The sequence below is a fragment of the Mauremys mutica genome, chromosome 14 (assembly GCF_020497125.1).
Source record: "Mauremys mutica isolate MM-2020 ecotype Southern chromosome 14, ASM2049712v1, whole genome shotgun sequence".
Lineage (NCBI taxonomy): Eukaryota > Metazoa > Chordata > Testudines > Geoemydidae > Mauremys > Mauremys mutica.
The window spans coordinates 27,061,679-27,087,544 of record NC_059085.1 but is presented as its reverse complement, the minus strand read 5'-3'; the positions used below and the strand labels follow the sequence as shown (position 1 = coordinate 27,087,544).

General features: G+C 40.5%; 3 protein-coding genes across 10 annotated transcripts in view; 2 read left to right on the top strand and 1 right to left on the bottom strand.

Moving 5' to 3' along the window:
* The window catches only part of RHPN2 (rhophilin Rho GTPase binding protein 2), a 49,393-nt gene extending 45,661 nt beyond the window's left edge, over positions 1-3,732 (top strand). For both annotated transcript variants that reach the window (XM_044987035.1, XM_044987034.1), the window contains one exon: positions 2,017-3,732. In XM_044987035.1, coding sequence (XP_044842970.1) covers positions 2,017-2,271 — 255 coding nt within the window. In that variant the 3' untranslated portion in view covers positions 2,272-3,732. The remainder of the gene's footprint in view (positions 1-2,016) is intronic.
* A 73-nt stretch (positions 3,733-3,805) lies between these two features.
* Positions 3,806-16,702, bottom strand: FAAP24 (FA core complex associated protein 24). Of its 4 annotated transcripts, none has more exons than XM_044987043.1 (5): positions 16,532-16,702; positions 15,321-15,464; positions 9,250-9,389; positions 8,611-8,763; positions 3,806-6,546 (listed from the first exon to the last, which is right to left on the bottom strand). In XM_044987043.1, exons 2-5 carry the CDS (start codon positions 15,430-15,432, stop codon positions 6,298-6,300), a joined length of 654 nt encoding a protein of 217 aa, XP_044842978.1. In that variant the 5' UTR covers positions 15,433-15,464; positions 16,532-16,702; the 3' UTR covers positions 3,806-6,297. The 4 variants fall into 4 exon arrangements, with proteins under 4 accessions (XP_044842978.1, XP_044842980.1, XP_044842979.1 ...); XM_044987045.1 differs by having other exon boundaries at positions 9,250-9,328; positions 16,532-16,696; XM_044987044.1 differs by lacking the exon at positions 16,532-16,702 and adding an exon at positions 16,344-16,453.
* Positions 16,703-16,815: 113 nt separating this feature from the next.
* Positions 16,816-25,866, top strand: part of CEP89 (centrosomal protein 89) — a 120,741-nt gene continuing 111,690 nt past the window's right edge. For all 4 annotated transcript variants that reach the window (XM_044987032.1, XM_044987031.1, XM_044987033.1 and 1 more), the window contains exons 1-4: positions 16,816-16,990; positions 19,028-19,134; positions 21,952-22,110; positions 22,783-22,984. In XM_044987032.1, coding sequence (XP_044842967.1) covers positions 16,952-16,990; positions 19,028-19,134; positions 21,952-22,110; positions 22,783-22,984 — 507 coding nt within the window. In that variant the 5' untranslated portion in view covers positions 16,816-16,951. The remainder of the gene's footprint in view (positions 16,991-19,027; positions 19,135-21,951; positions 22,111-22,782; positions 22,985-25,866) is intronic.

The window sequence follows — 25,866 nt, the reverse complement described above, 5'->3', positions numbered from 1 at the left end:
ACTTAAGCCTTTTGGGAAAACTGTTGCTTAAAACCATTTTCATTAACATTTGTTTCATAGCATAGGCAAGACTGGAAAGTAGAGGTTGTACTTTAGACTTTCCCCCTGCAAATATCATGCCTACCTCCCATGCATATCCACAAATGGTAGTAAAGGCAGACGGTCTAAAATGGCTGCTGGCATTTTTGTCAGCATATTGTATAACAGATGGTTGACACTGCTGCTTTACCATTACTAGCACTGGCACCAGACAAATTAGACAATATCTTTAGTGCAGAGAGAGGCCTGTGTTTGTGTCTTCCAAGTTTTCCCTCTCCCTGAACCTTTAAGTTGAATGGGGGAAATTTACACTATTTGTATTGTAGCACAAACCCCTAATACAGGATTGAGACTCCCATTGTGCTAATTACTGCACTTGCATCTAACAAGAGGACAATTTATGTCCCAAAGAGCTTGCAATCAAAATAATCACATCTCTCAATGCTATCGTGCAGACTGTCTGGCTGCAAACTCAATACTTAAACTTTAAAAAAAAAAAAGTTTCTGGTGTATACAAAAGTTGAACAAAATAAGTTACAAATACTGTAACATCACCACTTTCCACCATGCATTTTCATGTATACATCTCGGAGTGATTTTAAAAAGGTGGGGTCATTTTCACTTGACAAGTGGAGCAACTCTTGAACAGAAAGAAGTGAATGGACTTGCCCCTGGTTATACATGATGTTTACTCTAGGAATATTTGTAAACATTTTTCTCTGCCCATGCAGCTCTATTGGTGGAAGTAGTAGTGTAGACAGGGTGCACTACCTACTCAGTGGTAAAAAACCACCAGCCTCCCCCACCCCCACATTTGGTAGCACTAGACAGAAAAAAACCTTGTATTTTCTCCACATTGAGAAGCACACACACCGTCAGTGGCAGAGTAGAGAAGAGAACCTAAGTCTTTCAACTCTTAGCTATGTGCTCAATTCACTATTTCTATGAACAGATGGGATCAGCATCCTGGACTTATGTATTAGATATTCAGGGGTTAAGGAACTATTTTAACCCTGCCAATCAAAAATATATAAATCCAGTTACTTAGTTGCTATAGAAATTTTAGACCCAGGGAAAATGATCACAAGATTTTAAAAAAATGTTAAACCCTAAGTAACTCCAGGGAAAATAATTTTTGTAGTGTGAGCAAAATAAAGAACGTGTAGTTCAGCTAAGCCTAATGCTGCATACCTTCCCGCATTCCCCAGCAAGCTTTAGGCACATGCTATTGCCATCCTGTATTTTGACTTCATAAATTGATCATTTCCGCAGGTTTAAGCCTCTCTTTTATGAATATAAGTCAACCACAGTATAAGTAATAGCCAAGAACAACCTGGCACCTCCCCTCCCCAGCCTTTTGCCACCACAGAAGGCAGGAATACAATGGAATCGCTGCAGGATGTGGCTGTGGATAAGCCATATAGGGGACTCTACTTTATGAGCTTCTTAGAGGAATGTCCCATTGCAGCTCCCCCTGTAGCACTGGGGAGAAGAGCTGGGGGCCAGCCTGGTGAACACTCACTAGGCTACAACTAGGCAAACCCTACAGGCTGCAGTAGCAGGCACTCTTGTGCCCTGATGCCCAAGAAAAGAGGATATCCGTGGAGATCTCTTTGCAAAGCCAATTTAGTCACACAATTATTCCATTTCCCTTGACAACTCTTATTGGGATCTAGAATTATATTTAATACTTTTCAGACAATCTTTGCAGAAAGATTCACCAGAGGACACCTCCCATTATGATTTATTTGCCTTTTGTGTCACTTGTATCCAGACATAAGCAAAATACTTCGATCTTCAGCACTCTAGATGGGCTTGTATTCAGTTAGAATGTAATTAATGCAGAAGAATACTGCAGTCTGACTTGGAAAATGATTCACACACTGTGCAAACTTTTATCTTCAGTATGTCTAACCCTCATGGATGATTAAAAAAAATAAAAATAAATGCTTCCTCTTCCCATTCCTTTTCCTACAGCATAATAAGAGTGCCACTTACTCTGTGGGAATGCAAAAGACATATTCCTTGATCTGCTTAGCCATGGAAGAGGATAAAATCAATGAGACCAAGAAAGCCACTCCAAAACGGTCCTTTCTAAGTTGGGGAACCAAAAATAGGCAGAAGGCTGCAAGCACCCTGTGCCTTCCCTATGCTGTAGCTGGAAGTTCTCAGACTAAGAAGAAACTTGATTCTCGTTTGACAGTCCTGGACACTGAAAGTTCATTGTACTGAGTCTTTAAAGAGAAGAATCTGTTTAATGTGAAACTATTTCTAAATGCAGAAGAATTTTTGTGCATGTACCAGAAATGTGAAACATATATGGAAGGGGCTTGATACTAATCTTTTACACCTGTGTATATAGAGACTAACTCCACTGACATGAAGTTAGTTACTATGTAGTTACTATGCATTTACACCGATGCAACTGGAGGCCAAACGGTGCAAAACCGTAACTTTGAAAACTAATTGTTTAGAGTCTGAACTTACATGTAGTATTTGATCAGAATCAGAAGTAGTGTGTGGGGTATCGGGGAATCATTTGTAAAAAACAAAACTTTAACTGAAACTGGACTCTCTTGGAATTTCAGTATGGGGGTGTTTCAGTTCTTTTGTATGCACACGTTAGATGACAGTTATTTATTACATATGATACTGTATATAGAGTAGTACTGGACATAAAATGAAGGATTTTTTTAAATGTAAAAGTTTAGTACTCAACAAAAAACTGCTAAGCATCAGTTTAAACTAAGGCTAACTAAAGAACAAATGACAAGAACAGACCAGTTTGTTATGATAGAACTATTACTCACTTAGGTGAAATTTACACTGTGCAAAGGAACAGTACAAGGCCTATGTACCCTGTAACTCACACTTTGAGCCCTCTTGAGTGTTTTCCTTCTACATAAATGTGAATTTCACTGTAGGAAAAGAATAATTTCAATAGCTTAACTATCAAAAGGAGATCACATTTCAGCTACAAAAGACTAGGACAGCACTAATTTAAAAAAAAAAAACAACAAGATTCACTTTTAATATCTTACATCTTGTTAAATTAATTAGAAACAAGGTTTGCTCCCAACTTGAAATTATTTAACTCACAAAGTACAAGCTTTTTGTAGTATTAGCCTTGTTAAAATGAGTGAAAGTTGTGTATAATTTCACACTTCTACAGCAAAAATAATGAGTCAAAATACACAATTTATGATGACACTTTAAAAGTGTGTAATTTTAAAATGGTCTTTAAGTCACTCAGCAATAAATAATTATTTATTATATAGTGCCAAATGAGAGCTAGGTGCTTTATGGACATATGAGAACAAGGGCTGTGCTTCAAAGAATTTACAATGCAAGTAGCCAAATCCACCTCCATATTGAACTGAAAAGCAAATTAGGAAGCCCTCTAAAGTGTAATTGTGTGTTAATTTCCTTATGAGAGAAGATTTGTTTATATATTTTCTGATTGTTTTAAAGTTGCTAACACTGTAGTGTTAGATTAAGATGCTATCTACAGAGTAGATCGATGCTGTTTGATACTCAAAACACTAAACAATAATGGAAAAAAGTGTGTACCAAGCACATTTTGAGACACTGTGGGTACAATCTTTCACTCGTGTTTGGTTTTGTGTTATATGATAGATGTAAATATGTTAAATTTAAAAGCTTATTTAAGAATAAAAATCATGCTGCCATTTAGTAGTGGCTTTTTTCATTCTTGTACAGATTGGATGAAACAGTATAACTTACAAAAGTTTCACTGTTGACTTCATTTTGAAGCTATGTGCTAGCAGACTCATGTTCATATAGTTTCTTCATAAAGAATAACATTGAATTAGCAGACAGCTTTCTCAAGTTAGACTTTCATGTGCAATATTGGAACTAACCCTATAAAACTAGCACCATTACAAGATAAAGTATTCTAAAATTTTTCCAGAGTCTTGAGTTATTTTGTAAAGGGTTGTCATCTTCAATTTTATTCATTTACATTTTTACAAGTGCTGCAAATCACTTATTGCTTTAAATGTTCACTTTCTCTACTCTGAATTAGATTGCCATCTTGTGGCAGTCTAGGAAAGACTCAAAGGATTTCCAATGGACACAGGTAGTAGAGCTTTTTATTTTTATGCAGGCTGCAGTCACTAGAGGGTGATAATACAAATTGTTGAGGTCTGATATTCCATGCAGTAGAATTCAATAATACTCTGTTGTAGGAGGATACAGCAATAACCCTCAGCATGACAAGATAGTGCTCACGTAAATCTTCCCCTCTTTCAGGCTTACTTTGTCTTTTATAATTTAAGCCTATTACCAGGGTAAACAAAACAAAAAACCCAAACCAGTCCTCTTGAAAATTGTTTTCATCAAATTTTTGACCTCAAAATGTACTTTCACTCACATGGCTAAATATCAGAGATCCCTCCCCCCAAATACCAACTAATTTTTAATAACTTTTACAATATTTTCTGGCAACTCTCAGAAGACTCATTATAGCTTCTCTCAGATAGCTTATTTTTAAACGACCAAAATCATTAGGGTTTACATTACCAATTCCACAGCAAATTGCATTTGAAAAATAAAGTTGTTTATGCAGCACAAAAACTGTGTCCGACATATGTTTAAAGATTACTTTAGGGCTAAGATCCTCACAAGGATCACTCACAAGGAATGTCTATGGCTGTTACCAAATCTTGGAAATACAGGTTTGTTAATAGATTAGCAGCTCAGCCCATTAGCACTAATAGTCACTGCTCTAATTACCTACCTTCTTGATTTATTTAATCTACTGAACAGCCAGCCATTTGAAATATTTAAAAAAGTGCTTGTCCTGCAGTACCAATAGATAAAAAGATTGCCAGGCAATACACACATCACAGCGTACAACAGAAAGGTTTTATAGCCCCACAGTCTACTTAAGGAAAGCGTGTATGTGGAAAGGAGTGAGAGAAGGGACAATGAACATGTATTTACATGCGATTTAAACTCACAGAGGCAAGCCCCAGGAGCGCAATAGCTCCATAGTTTCAGGACTCATTGCCGTTCAGTAATTTGAACATTTAGGGCTAGAATGGAAGTTTACTCTCATCCACTAGTAAGGAGTCCATACCAGTAATTGCTTCCCCTCTGTACTAGATGGTGCCGTGGGTGGGTGTTAAGGGGTCCATTCCCTGCTTCTTCCTCACCACTCTCCACCCATCTGAATGAGGGGGGAGTAGCAGCCCTGCAAAGGCTACTTTCCCACTACACAGACCTGCAATGCAAGTAGCCCACCTTAGATAGACTTCATAACTGGTGTCTGGGGCAAGAGACAATTTTGCTCTAAAGAAATGGAAGGACAGGGAACCTCCAATGACAGTTAAGTCCAAGGTAGCCAGGAATGCACAGTAACCCTTTCCTTTATAGGAAACTATTTCAGAAGGGTCAGTAAAGGGGAAAGGAAGTTGGACTGTGAAATTTTATATTTGTGGCAGATGTTGTTGGCATACCGATAAAGCATTATAGTTATCTTAATCCAGAAAAAAACTAAAAGGTATGAACAAACGTCCTAGTTTATTGGACATCTTGCAATAAGGAGGAAGTACGTATGATAATATCCAGCAGGTTATTAGAAAAGGGCTCTATTCAAATGAGCATGGAAATTTAAAGCCTAAGAAACTGCAGCTGAACTGCTCAAAGCAGCCTCCAAAGTAATAAAGCATAGGATCAGTACTGCAGCTCATACTAGTCCCAGTAAAGTGAACAGAACAAAATGGCATGACCAGGGGCTGTAGGACTGGGCCCTAAATGAGGTTTATAGAAAAAAAGCAAACCAGCTCAGACACAAGGAATAGCACACAACTCAAATGTTCATGCACAATGAGAAACTCAAATAATTCCCTGACAACCACCATGAAACTGCACTCAGAACATGAAATACAAGGGGCCAGATCACTTGGTTTAAATGCAGCTACATCCACATACATCTGCTGAAGATCTGGCAATGCAAGCAGAGTTTGGGAGTGGGGAGAAGACAGAATATGTGGTGTGTGTGAAGCTGTAACATAAGTAGACGGCTGAAATCTCAAGATCCCTGCTCATCTCTTTAGTTGCTGATTGGGGGTGACAATGATGCCTTCAGCATAGACACTAGGTGGAAATGGAGTCCATCCTTGAATTGTTCTTTAAAAATATAAATCAATTCCACCTAGAATAGGACTCAAAGATTACTCTTCACTTCCAAAGGGGAAAGTCCTCATGTTTGTCTGAGATATTAATGAGCGAATGTCACTTTGTCTGTGTAAAGAAAGCATGAATTTGTTGTGCTATTGTTTGTCCTACTACTAGCTCGAGATCCTGGACAGATGCATTGCAAAGCTGGTGGATGCTTACAAATTGCTGTAGTAGAAGCAGAGCTTTCGTTTTCCCAACTCCTGGAATCTGCTGGACTGTCCGAAGTATTGATGCCTCCGCTAGCTGGGAACATTTTTTATGACGAAAGGAGTTACTAGTATGATCCTTACTTTGCTCATGGACCTGAAACAAAAAGGAAAGTAGAAGCTGAGCTTTTATTTAGCGGAGCCCTGGTTTCTGTTTTTCTTAGAGAATTTCATTTAGGTTAAAAAGGAAATTCTGTAATCACTTCCATCCATTTACCAGTTAATATGCATTTTTCCAGAGTAACATGTAATGTACGGTAACTGTAAGTGTAAATGCTAGAACTCAGCTGAGAAAGACAGAGCCAGGAGAAATATTAAGGGAATAAAAATGGAGTTATACAGTCTACTAGCTGGGCTAAGATAACAGGTACAGGAGGACAAAAACAGGGCAGACCAGAGGAGAGTAGGGACACCTGGCAGCCAATCTCAAAGCATAGGTTTCAACTTTGTTATTTGCATTACTGTAGCAACTAGGAGACTAGTCACCTTCTTCATACTCATCCATTCTTACTTCTCTGGTCATGTGGGAAGGATGGAACAAGAACAGAAAAAGTTACCTACACTGATGCTGCAGACACCACCACAACCCTGGACTGAAAATACAAATTTTGGGCTGCCCTCCCCTCACACTCCAAACAACAGATTTTTAAGTGTTCAGTCTGCAAAAGACTCAGAAGTCAAAATTTAGGTATATAGTTGATTTTACAAGATATGCAGTGTTGAGAGTTTGAGGGCAGATCATGTATTATTTGTTGGATTAACTATTCAAAGGCTTCATCTGCTATAGATAGAATGTATGAAGTTTTACATGAATTAAGGGGAAAAAAAAGGAATGTCACTGGTCTATGCCTCAGTAGGACACTCAAAGCAAATACGCAATATAATTGTTTAAAATCTATTTTGAGTGCTGATCAGTCATCAGTTCATGTTGATTAAAATGCAGTCCTTCTCTTAAGGAGGACACAAAAGTGGCATTTTGGGGTTTCATATTTAATGTAGTCCCAAGATTTCCCAATTACTGTTCAAGTTTACAAAAAGTATAACTGTTGGCCCTGTAAGCGCAATCTGAGGTTTGAAGGAAGACATGTTCTTTTCATTTCATTCAGCACTTTTAATAAAGGTTCTAAAGCCAAATTACATTCTCACTACGCCTGTATAACTTTATTGTCTTCAGATTTCTCATTGATAACTGTGCAAACTCCATGGTCTTCAGTTGTTTTTCACAAGGGTAACTTGATTATTCTGTAATTCAAGATTAGTACATGTTTCTGTTGATGTGCACAAGAAGGAATAGAATCCAGCTTACTCTCTCCAATACATTGGCTTTGAAATATTAGAAGGAGCAAAAACCAGTATAAATTATTATCTCAGACACAAAGGGAAGCAAATGTGACCCTGAAAACACACTGGGAGCAGTCAGTTTTCATAGTAAAACCAAATTTTACTTACATCAGGTCAGTGTTGTATTTCCTCTGTTGAGGCTTTCATTTCTTGGGCTCTGCTCTGAAGTAACTCTTTAAGCGGAGCTTTGTCTTACCTGATCTTTATTACCAGCACTTCAGTTTTCTCAGCTGATTTCCTCACAATAAAATGCTTTTGATTAACCAATCATTTTGGTAAGGCAAACATATATTTCCCATTAGTTTAGATGAAGGCCTGCTAAGTCTTAGAGAAAAATCTATTTGTTTCCTAATATGAATTAGCACTCTGATCCCACCATCTGCCGTTTCCCAGTACATCAGATAAATGAGCAATTGAGCAGGTGGAAATATAGCAGTGAGAGTACCAGATCTTAAAGACAACAAATATAAAGATAGATATAGTACTCCTAGGCTGAGAACACCTCAAAGCCCTAAACACGCACGTACTGGACAAAGAAGAAAGCTTGCTGGCATATTCTAATGGCAGCTCAATGCATGCCCACATGGGGAATCCAAATTCAGTTTCCCCCAAGTTTGGCCCCTTGCGACAAGGAGGGAGCGATATGTTATTTTTGAGTGACCTCTCTATTCCACAGTCAATCCGCAAAGCAGAGTTGAAAATACAGGAGAGGATCACGTGTAACTCTTAACTTGGAATACAAGTTGCTGAGACATGAAAAAAGTAACACATTTTCAGACTTAATCGATGTCTGCTCACTGGCACAGACGCTAGAACTTACTAGCTGAATAATAAGTTGAGATGCTTCTCCCTGATTGGCCACCGGAAGCAATGTCATTCCAAGTTCTAGCACAATAAACTTCTGCACTGCCGGAAAGTATTGATCACTTATCTGGGTTTTTTCAACTATCACAATCCCATGAAGACTGCTGGCCTTTGATAAAGAAAAACAACAGTGAGGGGAAACAAGTTTTACATCTAGCGATACTTCTCCAAATGGTTAAGCAACAGCCCTGCTCATCAGGGAGTCAATACTGAAGAAGGTGGGAAGGGAAATGTACATCAAATCCCCTTTTACACCAGCCTAAAAAGGAGTCAATATGGGTCTAGAAATGACCCACAGTATTTGCTGCAATACTTTATTTGAAAGTCTAGAAAACAAGAGTGCTTAAACAGATTTAGTGGATGTTTAAGTCAGTTTTCAGATGGAAAAAACTTTAATTAAAGTCCAATAGGATACAAAATATTAATCAAAATCTGATTATTAGAATGTTTTCTATTTTTGAAGCTTAGGATAATGAATTGAATGCATTATTAATGTGGATTCGTCTATTAAGGGGTAATAACCCCAGGTTTTCTAATAGGAGCTTTTCCTTCCCCCTCCCCCCTTTTTTTTTTTTAAACATTGTGTAGGACTTACATTTCTAAACCGAACAAGACGTCTTTTGAAGCCATTTCCTGCCACCAAATCTGATTCCGAAATATACAAAATGCAAGATCTGTTTGAAAGATGAAAATCCACAAATCCTAAGCCATCTTCAAGAATTAGCTTAATTTTCCCTTAAAAATAAGATTGTAAAAAGAAAATTGTAAGAATAAAACCTAGTTTTATATTGCCTTGACAGATATTTTTCATTAAAATACAAGAACTTAATGCTCCAGTCTTGCAAATACTTATGCATGTGGTTAAGACTTCAGAAAGCTTGTTTGACTATATATTGTATGCCTTAGAAAAGCCTTCATTCTCTTCTGACTACATATTTTGAAAATTGGTGTCAAACTGTTTCCCTTAAAAAACGGAGGCCCCAATCCTGCAAAAATGTATGTTATTTGCATTACTGTAGAGCCTAGGAACCCTAGCCATGGACTAGAACCGCACTGTGCTAGGCACTGTACAAACACAGAACAAAAAGAGAGTCCCTTCCCCAAAAAGCATACAACCCAATATAAAACAAGAGATGGATACAGACAGGAGAGTGCAAGGAAACAGTGAGACAGCGTTGGTCAGCATGACAGGCAGTGCTCTCAGCACACCAGCAACCTAACTGCCATGATTTTTGTGTAGGCATCACAGCAAAGGAAAGTTCTAAGGAGAGATTTGAAGGAACACAATGAAGTGGTTTTGCAGATAATTACCAGCGCATGACGGGCAGCACGAGAAAAAGCACAAAGGTGCTTGTTTGAAATTTTAACAAGTGGCTGGCATCATGGGCTGACTGGGGGCAGGAAATGACATATTGATAGTGAGATATGATAGGTAGGGTGGATAGGAGGGATGCAAAGAGCAGTGACGCAGTCAAAATGACAGGCTAGGAAAATGATTTTTGCAGCAGCATTCTGAATGGCTATCAGAAGGTGAGACTGCATTTCTCAAGGCCAGAGAGCAGGAGGCTGTAGTAATTAAGACACAAAATGAGAGACCTTGGATGACAGTTTTAGTTATGTGGATGAATAGGAAAGGGCATAACTTAGAGTTGTTACGCAGAAAAAAATCTGCAAGATTTAGACAATCTGAATTTGAAGACCTAGAGAGAGGTACTTACCTCTGTGGTCTGCGGTCACTAGATGCTGTAGTTTGCATATGTACATATATTATAGATAAATAGTAGGTGCTAGATCAGCAGCTGCATGCTGACAACTGATGGAGCTGCAAGCGAAGGACAGGTTATGTAACCTGGACATGACGGTCTGATCCCACAGCTACAGGTACTAAGAAATACTCAGCTGGGACAAGCTGTGCCCTCCATACAAGGAAGCAGACCATACTGAAGAATATTTGACCGTTTTAAAAAGGTTATGTGAGGTACATAAAATTCCAGAGGACAAGAAAGTCCCAACTTTGATTACTAAGCTCTCAAAGCTTTAAATGTATTTAATGAAATGCCAACTGAACAGGCTTTGAAATATGCTGAATTTAAAAAGATTTCAGATTACTCCTGAAGCGTAGAGTAAAACGTAGAGGTCCCAGAATGAATGTCAAGATGAGTCAGAGGATGTGTGTATAACTTGTGTGATCTGATGAGAAAATGGGCCAAGAGGAAGGGGGCAGAGAATTATGACCAAATTTTTGATCTCTTAGCCCAGGAACAGTTCCTGAGCACAAGTTCTGAAGAGATCAGATAAACTATTTGGGATAAACCCCTGGATTCAGTCCAAAAAGCTGCTGATCTAAACTGATGCATATATGCAAGCTAAAAGCATCCGTGACCACAAGCTACAAAGGGAGGGGCAGAAGCCCAGTGTAAAAGCCCTGTGTTATACCTAGGAAAAAGGGCAGTTGGGAGACCAGGCACTTACCTCCCCAGAAAGGATCCCTTCCTAGAATCATACTCATAGGCCCTCTGTACAAGAGCACAGTCCAAGAAGGAGTTTCATATGTGGTTCCACCGAACACGTGAGAAACTGTCCTAAACTAACATGAATCTAAGCCCACATCCCATCCAACCCAGGTTAAGGCAGCTGTCATTAGCACAGAGGTGCCTCCAGGGCCTTTGATTAATTTGGTGAAGTCTGACCTGATGGAGGTGGTCATGGAATTTATTAAAGTTGCCCAAGTGAATGGCAAAGAATGCCTAGAGTGGAGAGAGACTGGTGCCCAGATTCCTCTGGTCAGGGAAAGCATGGTCAAAGAGAATGACATGTTACTTGGCCAGTAGGTAGAGTTCCTGGCACTGGGAAGATATAAAATTCCTGTGCCTTTGGGTAAGGTGCATCTGGAGTGGGAAGGCTCAAAGGGTACCTTAGAAAGCTGGGGCGTCAGATTGTATTCTCATGGAAATGCTGGTGGGAAGTGACATCTTAACTATGTCTAAAGTGGTTAATATTGTAACCCAGAGTAAAAAGGACTACTGTTCTGTGATGCCAGAGGGGAATGGTAAAGACACAGAAACTACTGTGGATGGAGAGGAAACACTTCCAGCTCTGGCTCAGCAGAAGGAAGGAGTGTGTTTTCAAGTATGGGTGAGGTTGATTCAAACTCCTGCATAGCAGACAGAAGTAGCATGAGAGTGGGACTATGTGGGGAGGAGTTAACCCCCGTTACTGCAGAAGCGGTCCCTGTTGTCAACTGCCAGTGTTTTGCAGCTGAATGAAGGGCAGATCCCACTGTGGAGTGCATAAAGGGACATGTCCTTGAGGGAACCTCAGTAAGGGACAACGCAGAAAGGTTTTTTGAAGAAGGAAAGCTCCCATGGGGAAGGACAAAAACCTGGGAAATCATACAAGCAACTAGTTGTGCCTGCCCTGCACCATGGGGAGTTAATGTTGCTAGCCCACAACTGTCCTTTTGCTGGCCACAATAAGTTAAAGAAGAATTTTACTGGCCAGGGATACAGAATAGTGTGAAGGATTATTGCAGATTTTGTGAGTTATGTCAGAAGAGACCTGCATGACTCTAAAAAGTTCCTCCTCACCCCTTGCCTGTGATACAAGAGATGATATGTACGGAAGCAACAGACATTTTGGGCCCTATCTCCTGTCCAACCCAAAAGGGGACGAGAGATCTTGGTTGTAATGGATTTTGCCCCTAGATATCCAAAGGCAGTAGCTCTATATAACACAGAAGCTGACCCTGTGGCAAAAGCCCTTTTCACTACACCTCTACCCCAATATAACGCAACCCAATATAACACGAATTTGGATATAACACGGTAAAGCAATGCTCTAGGGGGTGGGGCTGCACGCTCTGGCAGATCAAAGCAAGTTCGATATAACACGGTTTCACCTATAACACGGTAAGATTTTTTGGCTCCCGAGGACAGTGTTATATCGGGGTAGAGGTGTATTTTCAACACAGTGGGTTTCTCTAAAGAGATTTTATCAGAGTGTGGGGTCAAATTTCATGTCCCAGCAGCATGTTACAGTGATGTAGTTGGTAGGATTTACACATAGCTTGCAGTTTTAACTGCGGTTTACGCTTCAAGCACTGGTAAAATAGTTTTAAGTGATTCTCAAGTGGAATCAATGGCTGGAAAAAGGTTATAGTTTTATTATTTTCTGTTTGTTTATTTTGAGTGAGGAACTAGAACAAAAGGAAGTGTAAATATGAGTAAACATGCTAAAGGAAACAAAGGCAAAGACGTAGCCCCCAGTGACGCAGACACACAATTCAAACTGGCTGAGACAGAGTTACAGAAGTTGGATGTGGCTGAGTGGACCAAAAAGATGGAAATGGCTAATATGGAGGACTGTGACCACCAAAAATGGAAAGCACACCAACAAGCCAGAAAAGCTGATCTGAGAGCCAAGGAAAGGGAGGCAGAAACCTGTAGCACTTTACAGTGGCACTGGTAAAATAGTTTTAAGTGATTTTCAAGTGAAAAGGCTGGGAACAGTCAAAGAAAGGTTACAGTTTTATTATTTTGTTTCTTTTGGGAAAGAACTAGAACAAAGGAAAGCATAGTGTTAAGATGAATAAGGAGCAGAAAAGGCCAGAGACTGAACCCCAAGGGCTCAATTTGACTCTAGAAACAAAAGATTACTTTAAGATACAAAAGACTTTTTGCATGTCCTTAAGTTATCCTTCACCTAAGCAGACAAGGAAAACCAACACCTTGGACCCTGCTGGGATCCTATCTAAGAATTGGCCAGCTATTGAGAGGAAAGGAAGATGGGTGAAGAAGCTACCTTGAACAGACTGTAGCTTGTTAAGGTAGGTTTTAACCATGAGAAAGTGTATTTTTACTTTTGCTTGTGTAACCAATTCTATCTTTATTCCTTCTACCTGGTATCACTTATGTCCTTTCATTAATAAATCTGTTTTATTTTTTATTATAAACCAACTCAGTGCAGTGTTTGAAGGGAAGGATGAGTTAACTCTAGTTAAGTTAATAAGCTGTAATGTACTGACTCTTTAAAAGAGCAGAGAACTTAATATCTTCTGCAAATGTATAGTGATATGTGCTGTGCCTTGCAGAGTGACATCTCTGAGGAGCTCAGGGGCTGGAATTCAGTGATTGTTACCTGCTAGGCAAGGGTTAAGCCTGGTAGAGTCTCGAGGAGTATGCTGGTAAGGAAGACAGGCTGGTGTGGCAAAGAGCTGACAATCTAATCTACAGCAAAGCTCACTCTTGGTGAGGCAGAGAAAAAACAGTGGCTCACAGCTGTGGGTGTCCCCAGCAACATGTTACAATAATCTGAATTTGAGGACCTAGAGAGAGGTCCGAGTCAAAAAGGACACCCAGGACGTGGATCTGACTGACAGGCAGGATGGTAGTGTTGTCCACAGTGGTCAATAAATGAAGTAGCAAGGAGATGTATGCATGCGGAGCTTTGCTTTAATCGTGTTGAGCTCAGTCAATGACTAGACATCTGCAAGATGTCAGAGAGTCAAACAGAGTTTTTACTTTGGACAGAGAAGAAAAATCTGAAGTAGAAGTGTATCTGTGAGTTGTCAGCGTAGAGATGGTAGTTGAATTTGTGTTTGTGGGTAAGACTACCCAGAGATAAGGTGGAGAAGGAGAAAAGAAGGGGACCAAGGACAGAGCCCTGTGGAACCCCCACAGAAAGCTGGCGGGGAGGGAGGGAAGGGGAAGAGAAGGATCATCTGAAGGAGTGATTATAAAAGTAGAACCACCAGGAGAGGACAGAGTCACGGAAGCCAAGAGAGGACATATTTAAAAAACATCACAGTCTACAGTGTTGGAGGTAGCTGACAGGCCAAGGGGGATGAGGATGCAGTATTGATTCTGGGATTTGGCTAAGAAGAAGTAATTAAAGAGTTTGGGAAAAAAAGGGGTTTCAGTTGAGTGCAAGGAGCAGAAACCAGAACAGAGAGGGTCCAGGATAGAACTGGAGAAGAGAAGCTTCAAACAGTAACTGTAAAGAGCTCCATTCAAAGAGCTTAAGAGATAAAAGGGAGAAGTGGTGATAGATGGATAGGCACTTGGGGTCAAGGGCAGTTTTAAGACAGGAAAGACTGAAGCATGTTTTCATTGTGAGGAAAAAGATTCAGAGGGGAATGGGAGGCTGGCATTACTCGTGTTAACTTCCAAAATATATAGTCAAAGAATGAGAGCTCTCTTCAGTAAAGCACATTTTGAACAAAAAACAAGCTTTTTATTATGACTTTCCACTAACTTCTATGAGATTCTAAAAGTATCTCCTAAATATGACTTGATCCTGAACCTAGGCTCTATACCCAGGTACAGCCCAGGGACTTCAATGGGGTCTACCCTCATGGATCCATTTGCAGGATGTGGGCCTATGTTTGTAAAGAATAGAATTCTAATACGGGTTACTGGCAGCTTCTCATTCATATTGCACAGAGAGTAAGCGTGACTGGACTGAAGCTAGGATATGGAAAACAATGCTCTGATGGACCAAAGGGAACTTTCAAGCCACTAGAATTGCAGTTTACTTTATTTTAAAATTCGATACAAGACAAAGCAGATTGTTTGATTAGCTGGAATCAGTATTAAAACCACTTTGAAAAAAGAGTTACTCTACATGTAGACTAATTGATATATTTTTGTGCTCTATTTACATGCTTACCTTGTAATCCTTGAGCTATCTGTGACCCTCTCCATTTCTCATTTCCAATCACATGTCCATAAGGGACACTGACAGCTCCTGCTTCGACAGAAGTGGTTTCTTTTGCTGTCATTTAAACTCCTTGTACATGTTATTTACCAGCAGCTAAACAGGGGAATGTGAAAAATGTTATTTCATCCCTTACCACCCAGGCCTCAAAATCCATCCAACAGTCTAGTCTGGCTGCAATCATCTACAACAGGTTCTAGCCAGTCCTTCAAAATGCACTATATTAGACGGTTAAAATAATAAAAAAGGAGAGGAAGGATATTTTTGTGGTTCAGACACAGGCCTAGAAATCAGGAGAGGTAGGTTCTATTCCCAGCTCTGCCAACAATTGAAGAAAAAAAAAAAAAGAAACCCCAAATTTAAAGTTCAGCCCCACAATTTCATCTATCAGCCTTCAAAAGCCCTTTCAATTCCTTCAGTTGTCTCTAAACGTTTTTTGTATTTTTAATAGAAAGGTCACTGAAGAAATATTTGCCAATGCCAAGTGGTCAAAAATCCAAAGTCAGGCTCCCAGAAATGAGATTAGTTTAAAATATGTTTTTTTAATTTTGTCCTCTAGTTTTGAGTCTTTAGGGCTCAGCTCTCCAAGCTTTTCTCTGCAACCATGAGGGCTAGCACCATACTTAGGTTCCCCTGTAATCACATGACTCCAAGAGACAAGACTTTAAGAAAAAGCACCAAATATCCCATGAGTCAGTGATGTTGGGAACTGGCAGCTGTGCCAGAGAAGCCAACCAGTCTCGCAGAGACAGACATTCACAGCACATACATTGCAGGACCCTTCCCGAGTGCCTAGCAGTTCACACTGGGAGTAGAGTGACCAGCCAGCAAGTGTGAAAAATTGGGATGGGGGGGGGGTAATAGGAGCCTATGTAAGAAAAAGCCCCAAATATCGGGACCGTCTCTCTAAAATCAGGACATCTGGTCGCCCCAAGTGGGAGTGGCTGTGCCTCAGTAAGGTGACGCCCACAGCACTTGCTGCCCTGAGGAATCACGGCCTCAGCCGTGCGGCAGGGCAGGGGCTGAATAGTGCACAGGGGCCCCGGGCTCAGTCCGCCCCATCGGACAGGCGAGAGCAGCAGCACAAGCCCCGGCGCGAACCGTCCGAGAGGTGGAAGGCGGCTGGCCGGCCCCGACGCGGGGGTTAAAGCGCAGTCGCTTACAGGAGCGCCGTGGGATTGTCACCCTCCGTGGGAGATCTCAGAACGGCTGGCCTCGCCGTCCCGTGCCGCCAGAACCACCGTCCTCGGCTTGCGCGGCAGCGAGCAAACCAAACCAGAGCGCACGATGCAACCGCGCCAAATGTCGAAGATGATTGACACAGGCAACCACCAATGGGAGTCGAAAGACGCCAATAGCAAAGGCGGGCGGGAAGGTAGACCTCAGTAACGGCTGAGGGTTGCTAAGGGGAGCGGAAGGATAAGTAAGGCCAGCGCTGATTGGCTGCGGCTTTCCCTTTCTCCAATCAGGCATGCGTTTGTTGCAAGGCCGGTTGTGAAGGGGTAGCGTCTGTGAGTGGAGATGGCCACGGCAGCGGGGCTGGTCCCAGTCTGGCTCTAGTCTCCTCTCCTCAGCCTGCGCTTATGGCGCTTAGTTTCAGGCGAGGCCGGAAGGGCCCCTTTGTGAGTATTATCCCGCAAGTCCGAGGGGGTCACTGGGGGGTCGCTGTCCAACGGAGGGGACCCCGGGGGCGTGGCCGGTGCGCGGGTGGACGGCCCCCGCCGTGCTGAGCAGGAGGCGGCCGAGCTCCGTACAGTCCGGCTTTAGTCTGGCCCCGGTGGCCCCAGAGGCTGGACCTGCCCCTTCTGCAGAGACCGTGGTCAACGTGAAGCACTTCCCGGGCCCGTGGCACCAAACGCGAATCCCGTTACATGAGGGTGGCCAGGAGTCCCACGTAGGGGAGTCCCGGGCGAACCGTCGTTATCCCTTTTCTGAGAGAAAAGTTTAGCAGCATTTTCGCTTGTCTCTATCTGCTGTGAAAAGGGGAACCATCTAAACCCTGCAGATTAGCTGTCTCTCCCCCCGCCCCCGGCAACGTAAATCTCATCATGCCTGACGTTGAAATGGAGGGTTGGGTGGTTTGTTCAAAACCAGAAGACTCGCCCCAGGTGCACTGGATGATCAGGGGGCGTTCTGCGCAGGAGCGGTTTGGCATCTGGGAGGAGAGAGTAAATAAGGCCCACTCTCTCTTCACTCCGTTCTTTAACTACCTCTTCCGTCTCCTGCTCCCGCCCCCCAAATGCCACACTATGTCCCCCACGGCCAATCCCAACCTATAATTCACCTTTGGGGCAGGGGAGAAGTGGGGATACCAATGCAGGCTGGGGCAATAGTACTTGTACAATGTAGTGATGCCTATAGACTTGTCATGATGCCTAGACTTGTCCAAGAAACACATGTGCACTCACCTAGCTTGTGCTGTTTCAGCAGCTCAGTTAATAGAAATTTAGATTACAAAGACTGCTTGAATTCACAAAAACCCAGCATGTAACTTTTTTTTTTAAACTGATTCGGACACATGCATTCTTGGGTTTCAGAGAACATTTAGAATGCACATTAAAATTTATTTTTCATTATGAGAATAAAAAAATGAATCGTTCAGCTTTTTGTTGCTTTCTTGCTGCTCTGGGTGGAGTATTAGCCTGTTATTCACACTGTTACTTTTACCTCTTAATAATAATAGGAAGACCTCTGTACTAATTACCGGACCATTAAATGTTTCACTTAAAAAATAGGATGAGTCATGTCAATTCAGAACATTGTCTATTAAATCCAGGATGTGGAAGCAGTGGTTCAGTGAAGAAGAGAGTTTCTATGTTGCACCAACTCAGGAGCTAGTAAATTAGTACAATTGCCTGAAAAGGCAACATTCCTTCCCAATTTGTATAGTCAGTTTACTCCCACACCAAGATAAGAAAAGGACATTTAAGGATCAGAACAAATTCCCTTCAGCTGAAATCTTAAATACGTACCCCCTTGTACTCCCCAAAGTAGTGAAATTTGCCCAGAGGGTTGGGCCCTGGTGCAGCAAACTCCCTTGCAAAAGAGTCACCAGTGCTAGCTCTACTCAACTAGTACTAAGCATTATACAAGTCTCAGGGGCTACTTCATAATATTTTCCCCCCATTCAAACTAAACTTTATGACTGGTTTAATTTTAATTTCTTTCCCCATCTCCTCATGTTGCTCTGTCTGGTGATCCCCTGTGACTGAAGAGGTAGTACTGATAGGCCCTTCAACTAGTGGCCTCTATGTAGTCATCTTCACTAGAGGAAGGATCACATTGTGGTAATGTTGGGGAGGCAGAGTTTAAAAAATTTGGAACACACACATTCTTTTTTGGCACCACTACCCCTACATGTGCACAAAAAGTAGTGGTGGTAGCAAGTGTGCAGTTTAGAACCTTACCTTTGTGACTTGGGAGTAATGGGAGAAATACACCTGTGGGATTTGAATGAATCACAAACTGTTGCCTAGTGGTAACAATTACTAATGTAATTTAAAAATCATATCTAGAAATTCTTGAAATCATCTATGGACATTAATTTGCATGTAAGTGTTCTCCCCTTTTGTGTTATTTTGTATAGTGAGTGTACATGTTCAATTTTGTGTTGTTATCCTTCAGATCATTGCCAACTAACTTTATTTTAAATTGTCTAGAAACATATAGCTCATGGCCTGGTCCCTGCTGCTACCATAGCTCCTAAACCTGCAGTTCCCCGCACCCCTCCCCCTCGTAGTCCAAACCCTTCTCCAGAAAGGCCCAGGTAGGTTTTAAAGTTACTTTTTTCCTCTCTTAAGTATCATTAGTTACAGTGGAATTATAATAATCAGTGTAGTAGAACTGCATGATTAGAATAATTGCATATCTATACTGTACCTCTTTTACGTAACCTTTTTCTCAAGCGGAATATATTTTCTGTATAGGACAATTTGTTGGAACTACTAAAATTTATATTATTCTCCCCTTCCCCCAAGCATTCTTAATACCAGAATAATGCCAAGGCCATGCCCTGTAGCTTTTATGTACATGTAACCCCTATTGAAATTACTAGGAATTGTTACATGCAGAAGGTCTACTTTAGACTATTTTTGTCTAAGTGGAGCTTGTGATAAGAACGGCCCTACTGGTTCAGACTAAAAGTCCATCTGTCCCAGTGTACAGTCTTCCGACAGAGGCCTGTGCCAGGTGCCCCAGAAGGAATGAACAGAACAGGTAATCATCAAGTGATCCATCCCCAGTCGCTCATTCCTAGGTTCTGGCAAACAGAATTCCTTTTATTTCTTATAATCAAGGATTAAATACAGGTGTGAGAAGCACTGTAATTTCTTGACAATTCCAAAAGACGTTTGTTTTATGTTTTGACAAAAGTTAATTAATGTGTTGTTAGAGTACAACAATATTAAGTGGCGGTTGTTGAGTTTCCATTTTCTTGTACTTAGTCTAGCTATACAAAAAATCTGTTTCATGAAAACTGGGCATCTGGATATTCAATATTTAATGAAGGCCAGCAGCATATCAAGGATTCTAAATGTAGACAAAGGTCCCTGGCCCAGCAGCTTTAAGTTTAAGAATGTGATGCTGCTGCCTCCACACAGGCAAAATTCCCATTAGTTTGCTTACAGAGTGACTGCATTATCAGGCTCTAAATAAGACCACCAGTACAAAAGAAAGCCCCAGTCCTGCAGTTCATTGCATGCAGACAAGTAGGCAGCGTGACCCTGTGAACACGTGTACACGAAAAAAGTTGAGTTCATAGGGGCTACTCATATGTATGTTCGCAGGATCAGGCCATTTAATGTTAAATAAATCTTGAAACTTGCCTTTTACAGAGGCAGATTGATTAAATAGCCTAATTTTTTTTGTTTTGTTTTAGGCCAAGTTCATGCTAAGCATAAGCAGTCACAACTCCATAAATTCATTACATTACATGCTTACATTGTTGCTGTGTTTGGATGATTGAAAAATTAAGTTTAATTATAAAATCTTTTTATTACCTGGCTAACCCAGGTAAAACCACTTTTATGGTTTATTAATTATTACCAAGAGTGCCCAGATTATGAAACACTTATTACTATATGTCTTTGCTTCATCACTGAAATAAAGTAAAGTAGTTTCTGTCTAGTAAACAACTATGATTATTTTGTTACTGGAGTTTTCAGTATAATAGTACAATATTTTAAAATGGCAGATTTAAAAAAAAAAAGAAAAGTCATGAGACAAGTTCATAGGGTGTTTATAACTGCTTTCAAAATTTGACATACCTAGAAGCTTTCTTTAAACTGCAAGCACTGATTGAAATGAGAGGTATATGATCAAGTAGTAGGTTTTTATTTGGGGAGAGGAATTTGTCATAAGGGGTGGAATAAGATTATTTTAAAAAATTGTTATAGTAACTGCAAAAAAATGCAACCTCAGTTAAATCAGAATTTAGAAACCAAATTAAAATCTAAAAGAAAAAAATGTTGCATGACTGAATTAACACCAAAAAGCTGTTTTGAAGGAAAACAAACAAACAAAAAAAAAAGAGCTTTCCTACTTCACTGTATTTAGGTGCTGTCAGGACTAGCTTTAAAAGTATTGGTCTCCTCTAGCGAAGAATGCATTAATATCCCCACAATAAAGGAAAAAAAACCTTTACTGTTTATTAAAGAATTATGTAATTAAAAAAATCACCCCTTCAACAGGTGCTCCTAAAATAGGTGTGAAAGAAAGAAAATGAATAAAACCTCCTTTGAGTTAGCAATGCGTACCCATGGTACCATATAAATGTTATAAGAAGTTATTTTTCTGTTCCTTTCCATTTTTAGTCCCTTACTGTAGTCCACTCTCTCCTTTCTGTACATTTTCCCTCACTCCAGGTAGTTGTTTTTCAGTCTTCTTTCTGTGGCAGTCCCCATCTGTTTCCTTCCTGTGTCTAGTATGTCCTCAGTCAACTCCAGTTCATTCTACCTTCTCTTTGGCCCTCAAGTTCTCTCTTTTCTTGTGATTTTATTTCACCTTTTTTTACTCTGATTCCATTGTTTTTTTTCTCTCCATCTTCCTCATCCTTCAACTCCATCCCCCCAAAATACACTCCCTCTCCTTTATCCCAGTTCACAATCCTACAACATTCGTTGCCAGCCTCAAAGTCAACAGCAGAAGCAGAGTAGGGAATATAGGCCCACCAACTACATGGCAGGACCTGGGGCACTCCTTACAACACATCACCTGGGGACAATACTGGGTACTGTGGAATGCTTGAGGCAGATTCTGCCCTCCGTTTCTTATGTGCAACTCCATAAGTAACTGAGATTTCTGTGCATGTGATGTAGGAAAGTGGGATATGGAACACATTTTACACAGAATTCTGCAGTGCCTAGTTATAGCTGAGTTTATGCCTTAACTATCTTTGTGGGCTGGTGGTTTAAATCAGTTGCCTTAGTATTTTAAGATTTTTTTATTATGTGATTGTTAAATCTTAATCTTTGTGCTATTGCCTAATTAGTGAAGGTACTTCACAAAAGGTACAGATACAAGTTTTGATCCATAGAGAATACATCACAGTCTGTTTATTTCACTGTTTTATTTTCCTTTCTTCTAGATCTGCCCTAGCAGCAGCTATTCTAGTGACAACTTTAACTGGGCGTACCGTTGCTATTCCCCAGCCTCGTCAACGATCACTTTCTGAAAGTGATACCAGCTGTTTGGAACAAGAGTGTTTTATTGAGCCCTATGCCACAGTCACTGAGCTCAAACTGGGGTAATGTACGCTTCCTGTTTTAGCACCTCACATTGGACATAAAATCTGAAAGTGATATGGTGGTACTCATAATAATCCCTAGCACTGAAGTTACTCATTTAAACTTATCTTTTCCCTTCAATGTCCTAGACTGAGTCCAGAGTGCCCACCCATTCCCTTTCCCCCATTTTCCGTTTCATGTATGGCAGTATTATAACCACAGACTCCAGAAGGGAAAGACTGAATAGTGCAGCAAGGCATACCAGTAAAAATCTGCATATGACTGTTTGCCAACTCACTCCCATTTGCACAGTTATTCTTAGGGAATCATCTGAGTTGCACATAAGGTAATTCCCTTGACCCATACTATATTCTCCACAGACTTCTCCGTATGTAGAAATGGTAGACCTCTCTTTCTCTGTCCCCATCTGGCATTCCCATAAAAATACACGGTTTCATGTGTCTAACTACCAGAAGCAGGGGATGCAAATTTCCAGTTTCACTGGCATAAACAAGAGTGTGAACAGCTGAAATTCTGGACCATTGTGTTTGCCGCTAAAGAAATGTAATTGTCTTTTTTGGGCAGCTGCTGTTGCATCTGATATATATGTTCAGTGTGACCCTTTCAGCTTTACTAGCCTTTGTTCTTTGGAAAAGAACAACTTTGTATTTTAAAGTGTTCTCCATTTGCAGGCCCAATTGGAAGCATGATGATAGTGAAAGATCTCCTGTGCAGTCACTGGATGTGTCAGGCAATCTTTGTGAAGATGAGGACATGGACACATATCTTTCAGAGACAGAAAAAGAGCCAGAGCACAACTATCAGGGTACAGAGAAAAGAGAGGAAAGCTTCAGCAATGATGCTATTTATGCTGTTCCCTATAAAAATAAAAAGGTTGGTCACTTAGTTTCTTTTGCACATTTTAATACAAAATGTAAGAATCTGAATGTCTGAAAAAGGGTTATTACACCTTTTTCTGCTATTCATACACATTGTTTCCAGTTTGCATTTTTCATTCTTGCCTCATGCTTCACTTACCTCTGATTGGAGTTCTCCAAGTTAGTTTCATTCAAACATTCACGGTCACCCACTTTTCTGATGGTTTGGGGGTTTTTCTTATCAGAATGATTTAGAAGTTGCCAGGAAACAAATGTAGGGAAAATTTGTCCCCAGAGTTTCACTGCTGGCTTATAGAGCCAGTCCCCAGTCCCCTCAGCTCCTCATTCAATCTCAATGCTCCCTCCCTCTCCAGCCATCTGGCTTTGAGTCTCTCCCCATCTCCCAGTCAGGCTCCTTGCCCAGCCTGTTTCAGCTTCTGTATTTTGTCAACCTCAATTGCCTCCTCCTACCCCACTGATGATGCTTATTTTTATGGGCCTGCCTATAGCTGGAGGGACAGTAAGGATTGGTAGCATAGTTTTAGCCATTCAGATCCCCAATAATTAAAAATACCCACTAGGACCTGTGATTGTTCCCAAGTTACATTAATCAAAATAGGTTCATAGAGCCTTTATTAACCAGCAGAAAAAATAAAGCATCCTACTCTTTTAAGGACACCATATACTCACAACTGGGAATTTTCAGCCCTAATCAAGGGTAAAGGCATCTGTCAAGACTTCCCTTAGCCAGATCCAAAATAAAATGACAAAACAGTTTCTCGCTCACTGTTTTCCCCACAGCAAAGCACAGCTTTCTCCTGGGATCAAGATTTTCTGTACAGAAGATTTTCCAGGAGAGTTTTGGTCCAGTCCAGGAGCCTCCTCAATCTCTTTTTCCTCCTAGAAAGGAATAAGTTCATTTACTAATGCCTTCAATTTATTTCTTCCTGTTCTAATGAGCCCCAGCTGGAGGATCCACCCTTCATAACTGGAAGCCCTGGCAGTTTCTTTGGTGTGATGAAGGCCCCTCTCCCATTTCCTCCACCTCAGGCTGTTAACTTTTTCCTTGCCTGATTAGATTTGGAGTCATTCCATCTTGGAAAAAAATAATTCTGTTTCTTGCAGTATTTTCTCAAGACATAATAGGAAATAACTTGTTACCTTGCATATAAAGGCATTTCAGGGAGCGTAATGACCTGTAACAACAAAACTGCTACTTTTATTAATCAAAATATAAGCTAAACAATACATTTTGTTCCTAATGTATTAGAATTGCCTGAATTTCTAGTAAATTTAAAACAGTGTATGCATTGAATATTATGACTGTTATCTCTAGCAACCAAGTGGCTCTTTTGTGCTCAGATACGTTAGGAACTGAAAATGTATATGTTCAGCTGGAAAAGTTACAGATACCTGCTATAGAAGGAGTCTCTCATTCACCAACAAATGTAAAAACAATCTTCAACTTAACTTGGAAAACTTGTTTGATTTACACATTAGACCCCATTTCCTGATTCTGCTTTCAGACCTGTTTTACACTAGTCCGTCCCCATTGACGTAAGTGGAATTAATCCTGAATGACATTGGTATAACAGAAATAGGAATCAGTTCCATCACCTTTGCTTTATGTAAACGTTGACATCATTTTATGTATATTTCTTAATTCAGGAAAGTCTTGACTCCTGAACCAAAGGATGCATTCACTGGCCTTATTTAAGTTACAAATAGATAACATGGTCATAAGGTGGAGCTGTACCTATTTGCTTATTATTTACCAAGATATATTAAGAGCATCCTTCCAAGTTCTATGCACATATACAAACAAAAGGATAAATAAAACCAAAACCTCCGTCACCCAAAGTCACTTAATGATATAGCATATTTTAATACCACACTAAGCTCATTTAATAAGTTAAGTCTTAATGCAACCACCACCACTAAATAATAATTTGCACTCAACCATTCCCAACCACATGCTTCAACCCACTCCTCCCTGAAAAAGCCTGGGGAAATAGAGGAGTGTCTGCAGCAGGCCCTAAAGGCCAAAAATCTGGCCTTTGTCAGACTAGGTGGGAGGCGAGTTAGAGTCAAAGGTCCATCATAGATATGGAGCTGTTAGCTTGAGTGTCTTTCCAGATGATCACAGTGTGCTTCAGTATTACCTGGAGATACAGGTGGTCCTCTGGTAGTCTGGGCCCAAACCATGGAGCGTTTTACAGGTGACAAAACTTCAGATTCTACCTGGAAACTAGTTGGAAGCCAGTACAGATCTCAGACTGTTAGTATAATGTTCTCAATGCCTGTTGCACCACTTAATGTACAGACAACTATGTGCCACATCAACTTGTTTCCAAATACCTTAAAGTTTAGCCCCATGGACAGTACATTAGAATAATCTAATCTTGAGGTGATAAGTAATTGTAGCAAGATCCAATAGTTTGTGTGTGGGATGCATAGTTCTCAGAATCAAAATCTCTTTGGGGTTATTGTTTCAGCCAGTCAGGTTGAAGACTCAAGTGTCTAACCATTACTGATTTACTGTATGTTATAAAGATTACTTTTTAACCTAAAAGTACAAGAAATATCACTTTTACGAATATTGAAAGCTTAAATATTGCTCCAATATCACAGTGATGAGCAGATAGATGCCTATGTGAGGAAGTGGAAATTTTTTGTAATATGTTTGAGTCCTATATGTGCCTCAGTTTCCCTCTGTGTTTTGCATTCCCACCCAGTGAGGGGCAAAAGGGTTAACACTGTTCCTGAAACAGCACAGGAGATATGAGGTGTATGTGTCACTTCCTTGTTGGGGGTGAAATGACTGGGTTGTTAAGGAACTGGTTGAAATCAACCCAGATCAACAGAGGGTCCAGAAAGTGAATGATCTACACTCAACAG